The sequence below is a fragment of the Berghia stephanieae genome, chromosome 3 (genome assembly GCF_034508935.2).
Source record: "Berghia stephanieae isolate SIO BIC M18660-M18661 chromosome 3, UCSD_Bste_1.3, whole genome shotgun sequence".
Classification (NCBI taxonomy): Eukaryota; Metazoa; Mollusca; class Gastropoda; order Nudibranchia; family Aeolidiidae; genus Berghia; species Berghia stephanieae.
In genome coordinates, this window is record NC_088362.1 from 37,815,726 (window position 1) to 37,823,457 (window position 7,732).

The 7,732-nt window shown below is 34.6% G+C and overlaps 1 protein-coding gene across 1 annotated transcript in view; it reads left to right on the forward strand.

Annotated features, from left to right (window-relative positions):
* The window catches only part of LOC144967683 (procathepsin L-like), a 14,125-nt gene extending 10,250 nt beyond the window's left edge, over positions 1 to 3,875 (forward strand). Inside the window, exons 8-9 of the mRNA XM_078905217.1 lie at positions 2,380 to 2,541; positions 3,143 to 3,875. Coding sequence (XP_078761343.1) covers positions 2,380 to 2,541; positions 3,143 to 3,361 — 381 coding nt within the window. The 3' untranslated portion in view covers positions 3,362 to 3,875. The remainder of the gene's footprint in view (positions 1 to 2,379; positions 2,542 to 3,142) is intronic.
* The last annotated feature ends 3,857 nt before the right edge of the window (positions 3,876 to 7,732 follow it).

The window sequence follows — 7,732 nt, forward strand, 5'->3', positions numbered from 1 at the left end:
ATAATTTCTTTAGCAAAATATGCTCTACAACACACTGTGTTCATTTTCTTTAAATTTTATGATTTGCAAGAGAAATTTGAATAAGAATAATGTTGGTTGTATCGTAACGAATTTGACGATTCTCCTATGGGTGGTAAGGAGAGGGTTAAAGATCATATTTAATGGTTATAAAATGTTTTATTATGAGAAAAAAGCATAGATTTTCCTTCTGAACTAAAATCTTGGAGTAAATGTATACGGTTTTGCTGATATTGAGGTTTATTGGTTTTGGTGTCATTTGTCACAAGCAACACGTCATGCGTAAACGCGTGGAAGTTTGTTTCGTTAAATGGCGATTCGCAATTTTGATCCACCCTTCTTACAGTCTTTGAAGTGCAGCACTTTCATTTGCCTTTCCAGCGTGGCTCCAGGCAAAAAAGGTAAGTTGAACTTTGGTGTCATCGCTATTTTACATTGTCACAAGCAACACTTGATATTGGATATTACAAAGTTCCACCAAACAATTATGTTTTCAGCTGTTATTCTATTTCCAAATATGATTTTATGACATCTCATCTGAGACTGTGATTTTGACAAAATTATTTCCTTGTAATTCTATTTTTTTTATGTTTCAGGGTTGTATCTATCAAGAAAATGACAAATCTCAAGCTTTTGACGAATCCAGATAAATAGAAGGGTTGTCAAGAAATTTGATTTATTAACACACTAAATTACTACAAACAAGCAGATTTGAGCAGTAGGGTGATGTTACCGTATGGTTACATGAATTCATTTCCATGGCTGATTTTATCTAGTGTTTGTGTGACTTCTGGTACTTTTTGTGACCATTGGTGTCATTGGTTAAAATGTCACAGGTGACACTTAAGTTTGAAGTTTTTAATGTATTTCTATTTTCATGTTCTTCAAAGCTTGAAATGTCATTGAATTCCATTTTAACAGGCGATATTACATGTGTTCCGTTGCTATTCTTGATTTATTGAGGCAAATTTGCGTTCTAGTGCCGATTTTGACCCAAGTAATAGCAACAATGGTATGTCTTATTTCTAAGTATATTTCCAATTTGAAAGTTTTTAGTTTCTTAAAATATTATTGAATTCCATTTTAGAGTAGGTTATTATGCTTTTTTGACTGGAAATAATGATATATTATGGACGAAAGTGTGATTTGGTGTTGCTTGTGACATAAGTAATGGTGTCACCGGTCTTATGTCACAAGTCACATTCAGATGCTCTATTGTCCATGTATATTTCTATTTTTGAAGTCTTTGGTTTCTGAAATATTATTAAATTCCATATTTAACTGAGGTTATTACACTGGTTTGACTAAAATTAATGATATATTGTCGAAATTGCAATTTGGTATTGCTTGTGACATAGGTAATGGTGTCATCGGTCTAATTTCACAAGTGACACAATGTCGCTAAATAAGATATGCTTTGGTCACATTATTTCCCAACATTTTATTCCAAAAGTTTCTGAACATGCTGGTAATAAGCGTATGCAATATTGTTGTTGTTGTTAATGTACAATCATTTGTATAGAATAATATAGTTGCATTCTATGTTGCTTGTGACCGATGACACCAAAAAGCAACCTTTTCTCCAATAGTTAGTAACACAACTGTACTATGATTGTTGTTGATTGTGTCTTTTTGTTTATAACTTACTAAATAAAGTTTGATAATTAACAAAAATCATTTGGTTATTGAGCTTTTTGTCTCATTTTGGTGTCACCGGTTACAGGTGACACCAGCAACCTATAGGCATTGTTGACGTTATTATGCTGCGTTAGACCGTAATGTTATCTAAAGGGCCTTTGATTCATGAAGTACAGGGTTTTTGCTACATATATAGAATCATAAATGGACTATTATGTCACTTTTATTTTGAGAAAAAAAATCGGCACCTTTTGACCTTGGCTCATATATATATATATATATATATATATATATATATATATATATATATATATATATATATATATATATATATGAATTACTATTGACTCCTACAGATCTGGTTCATGCCTTTTACTGAGGTTTATCGCCACCAAAACACCACAGGAAGTACGAATCAACATACAAATATAAATGGTAGTAACAACAATAACGATTTCACTCCCGGTAGATGTGGACTCACTATTATCTGTTCCACGCCAACCTGACTGTCCCATTGACAGTGTCATGAACTGTTCACACCAAAACCTAAACTATCCTGGTGGTGTTCCTATGTTAATTGTACATGCTATTTTAATTGTCCAAACACGATTCAATTCCACACCAGCCTGATATTGTCAAAGTTCCATGAGTTGTACACACAAAATCCTATCCAACTAAATCGACATTGTCTCTGTTAATTGTACACACCATAATCTATTCCAGACCAACCTGTTTTGCCATTACAAGAAGTGGTCCTGGGATATTGGGGCCACCATGTCCAGTTTTGTGGACGTAGAGAAGGGAAATGAGAAGGCCCTGGCCCAGGCGGTGTCCATTGTTGGCCCCATTAGTATTGGGATGGACGCTGGTCATGATTCATTTCAGGTATTCTCTCTCTCTCTCTCTCTCTCTCTCTCTCTCTCTCTCTCTCTCTCCCTCTCTCTCTCTCTCTCTCTCTCTCTCTCTCTCTCTCTCTCTCTCTCTCTCTCTCTCTCTCTCTCTCTCTCTCTCTCAGTATCTGGAGAAACTTTACAATTATTTCATCAAAATCAGATTAGAAATCCTGTCATTGAAATTTTATTCAAGTTCACTTTTCAAAATGTTGTTATCAAAATATTGTCAAATATGATTTCCAAGAACGCGTTATTCCTTGTACTCCTTCAAAACCATTTGGCCCATGGAGCCGGAGTTTATCTCGGTTTCTATAGACTGAAACGGAAAATAGCAATTGCTTGCTGCCATTTGGATATGACGTCAATATATCTCAAAAATCTAACAGAGATCTACATAATAACTGCTGGGTAGGCTGGGAAGTTGGGGGTGGGGTGGGGGTGGGGGGGGGGGGGGCAGAAATAAAAATTTCGACCCACCCAAGATCGAACCCGGTCCTTTTGCGTGTGAATCGAGACATCTACTTACTGAGCTATATGGACCCCAACGCGTGATTAATGTTAGATTTATTGTTTCCATTCTGTGTCCCTGACAGCATTACAAGTCCGGCATTTACCAAGAGGCCAAATGCAGCAGCACTCAACTAGATCACGGAGTCCTCGTGGTGGGCTACGGCTCGGAGGATGGCCAGAACTACTGGATCGTCAAGAACAGCTGGGGAACTTCCTGGGGAGAACGGGGCTACTTCAAGCTGCTCAAGGACGCCAACAACATGTGTGGTCCTGCAACCACCGCCAGTTATCCTGTGGTCTAAACTGTTGAAACAGTTCAGTGTACCAGTCAACTCTCGTACTCTGGAAAGACTTGTATTTTAAAAATTTGGCCAGAAAAATCGTCCTTCAAATTATATCGATCGATTTAAATGACCCTCATCTCTCTCCCTATCCCTCTCGACTGGCTGTGACCTTAATAGAGGCTTGTACTCTTGACCACGTTGCCGGTCAGCTGTCTCCACATATCACGATCCATATCCATCCATCATCATCAATCGTGGCTTGTACTCTTGACCACGTTGCCGGTCAGCTGTCTCCACGAATCACGATCCTCTGCGATGCGAATGAAGTCCGCGTTGGTTTTAAAATCACTTTTGGTTCTTTAAATTTGTCATTCTCTGTCTTCCTCTAGCTCTCTTTCCTTCGATCATCCCAGATGTTACCAACTTTTCTATTACGAATCGTCTCCACACATGTCCCAGAAACCGTAACTGCCTGATGGTATCTATCAACATTCTTCCCTTTCTCACCTTCGCCAACACTTTCTGTTTTGTATACATGTCTGTATAAGGTAAACTTGTGCATGCTGTGTTGATATATTTGATGTGTAGATTGTTTGCCTGAGACGTGTCAATGTGTTGTTGGATTGGAGAATAAAATTAAGACAAAAAGTCCCACGTGTTTCCATTACTATTTTCATCTATGTGCGGCTATGTGGTCTTGTGGTTGTGAGAGAATGTGAATAAAGAGCCATTTCCACGGACTCAACTATGCGCCGAGTTAGGCTCGAACCCAGGACCTTCCGATCCAAAACCGAGTGTCGTGCCACAAGACCACATAGCCGCACAAAACAGACAGAGACTAAAATTATGAATATGAATTCTCAAATCCTAGAATTATTTCATTGTTATTTTTAAATGGTAAAATATATCATGAAATCTGCCGGACTCTGGAAAAACACATATTTAAAAATTTGGCCAGAAAACTCGTCCTTCTATTATTGATCGAATTTAAACTACCCTCATCTTGGCAAAAACTCTCAAACCTGGGACTTCGCGAAGTCCCAGGTTTGAGAGTATTTACCAAGATGAAGGTCATTTAAATCGATCGATATTTTAAGGACGAGTTTTTTGGCCAAATTTATAAATATTATGTGTTTTTCCAGAGTCCGGCAGAAATGTCATGACGTCCTCAGCTCTCTGTATAGATAGCATGCGCTTGGTTAAGAAACTCACAACATTGCCACCCGGAAGCATAACGGACCAACACACAAATCTATATGTAACCTAAACGTTTATAGTCTGATGAATACAAGTTAATGAGAATAACTCATAAAAAGCTGGATGGCAAAAAGCAATAACAAAGACCACTTCATTCTATCTATTGCGAGATCAAGGGAAATAACCATTGATAAATCAGATTACGTTGTTCGCATAAATTGCTTTAACCTGTTTATCTCCCCTGATCATCGCTCTCTTTACCAAGTGGATTAGATTGGACGATTTCTTTAGTCTAAATTGGCAATTATAAACCTATTACCCACTAGACGCTACACAAATCTAAAAAATGACGTCAAACTGCCAGTCCTAGAGTGTTCTTGTGTCAGGCTATATATTAACGATGGCCACGTTCTGAAGGCCTACATCGTGGCCTTCGTAAAGGTATGGCCTGATACTGACCAAAAAATGACGTCAAAATGCCAGTCGTTTGCCACAAAAGAAAATAAATCGTGAGTTGTATTCAATAGTTCAACCAATGAAATAACTTGTTTCCATGAGCTCTACTCACTAGGCGGTGCAAAAACCAAATAATGACGTCAAACTGCCAGTCCTTTTTGGATTTCAGTGGCAGGCTATAACTTAACGGTGGTTACGCCTTCATACACTTTGCACACTTTGAGCAACATGGGCGATTCCTGTTGACAGCAGACGTTAGTATGGTGAATTGTCTAATTATAGATAGAATGAAGTTGACGTCACTCGGGTCTTTGTTATTGTTTTTTGCCACCCACGTTTATGAGTTTTCTCACTATAGATAGTATGCGCTTGGCATACTTCCGGTAGCGTCCGGCTGAGTGGCGGACATAAAGAAGAAAGGTAGGCGTCTAATTTTGTTATTTTTGTTTTCTTTATGTGACTTTCGTAATTTTTAGTGTACCCTTTCTTATTATTTTCGGTTAACGTTATTATTATAATTGGTGTTAAGTAAAAGTTAGATTAAATACGATTCAATAGTCTGATGTAACGCCGCCTGGCAACGGCGGCCATCTTGGTTCTAAACAAAGAAAATCATTACGTTTTATTTTTCATGCTGGCTAGAACTTTTCATATGTCTTGTGATCAGAATGTGTAAAAGTCAAAACATGATCAAATTTATGTGTTTTTTCCCTCTGGATACGCTTTATACTCGCCGGGGAAATATTTCATACGGGCGTCCGCCATTGTTTCGATAGTTTAGAGCCAGTGTTACTAAGTTACCATGCGTCATTAGGAAGGAAGTGACGTTACGACTGTTGAATCCTATTGCGGTAAGGTTACATAGTTGAGTGGCTTTCCTTTTCTCAGTTACAACCTTCCCTATCTTCGATAGAGGATAGTTTCACTATTGTTTTCCTCTTAATTATTTGACTCTCTTCCCTCACATATTATATATTATTAGTATTATTACTACTATTTTTGATCGAAGTGGTTATTCAGTATCAGATACTGAATAGTGCTTTGCCACTATTCAGTATCCACAAGGAACTCTTTTTTAAAGAGAGAGTGAAAAGTGCGACAATCTCGGTTGAATGTAAATAAACTGCTGACCTACTTCCAGATTGAACACGTGCAGTAACTGAAAACCCGATTCAAAGTTGTAAAAATATTTTGATAGTAATTTTTAGATTTCTGCTATTGTGCATTTACTTCAAAATATCAAAGTAAGAGTGGTATTCAAATACATTTTTAAATGTCTAAATAGACATGATTAAATGTCACCAAATGTTCAGTGACACCATGGCTTGGTGGATATAAGCTGTTTGACTCTAAGCTGAAGGTTCGAGAGATCAAATCCCGGCAGGGGATAACTTTTTTTTTCCCCCAATATTTTTAAAATTCCTTCTGTCTATTGATATTTTTTAAACTTTTGTTTTAATAATTTTATTTGCTTGTAATATACTTTAATGTTAATATTATACTATTGTTCTTTTATTATTAATAATATTATTCTACTTACTTACTATTATTATTATTATTATTATTATTATTATTATTATTATTATTATTATTATTATTATTATTATTATTATTATTATTATTATTATTATTATTATTATTATCATTATTATTATTATTATTATTATTATTATATTATTACTATATTATTATTATTATTATTATTATTATTATTATTATTATATTATTATTATTTATTATTATTATTATTATTATTATTGTTGTTGTAATCGTCATCATCATCATTATTATGATTATGATTATTATCTTTTTTAATCAAGTAGTTGGAGTAATTTAATCAGTTATCGATTTATTACGAATATCTTTTATGTGTTATAATCTCGTTGTTGTTTTTCATTGATGTGCTCTTCTATTGTTTATTACTTTTTAAAATCTTGCTTATTTCTGTTTGTCTCATTTGTTGTTGTTGTTGTTGTTTGTTTGTTTGTTTGTTTTGTCATCTAAGACAAACCCGATTCATTATAAATGTGTGGTCAGACTTTCTGTCATTTTTAATTGAGCGATGTACTTCCGTGACTTAATTGCCGTATTATATTAATGATAATAATAATAATAATAATAATAATAATAATAATAATAATAATAATAATAATAATAATAATAATAATAATAATAATAATAATAATAATAATATTTTTAAAAAAAAATAATAATAAAATAATATAATAATAATAATAATAATAATAATAATAATAATAATAATAATAATAATAAAATAATAATAATAATAATAATAATAATAATAATAATAATAATAATAATAATAATAATAATAATAATAATAATAATAATAATAATAATAATAATAATAATTAAATAGAGACTGAATATTAGACTACAATTGACATCTATTTACTGAATACACGTGGTATTTTTAGGGGTGTTTCTTTTTTTACGAAACACGCCGAAACCCGACAAAGTTATGGGAAGTAGGCAGCAGTGGGGAGTGAACCTGGGACTGGGTTTCGTAAAAAAAAAAAGCAGAAACCCGACAATATCCGACAAAGTTATGGAAAGAAAGTAGGCAACAGTGGGGGAGTGAACTCGAGACTCAGGGAGTAAACTAATGGGGAGTAAACCTAAGTCTATGGTTTTTTCGATGGGTTTTGGCGGGTTTCCTAAAAAAAAGTAATTGCTTCAATCTCGTCTGGTACCCAACTCCCATAGTCCGGCTTC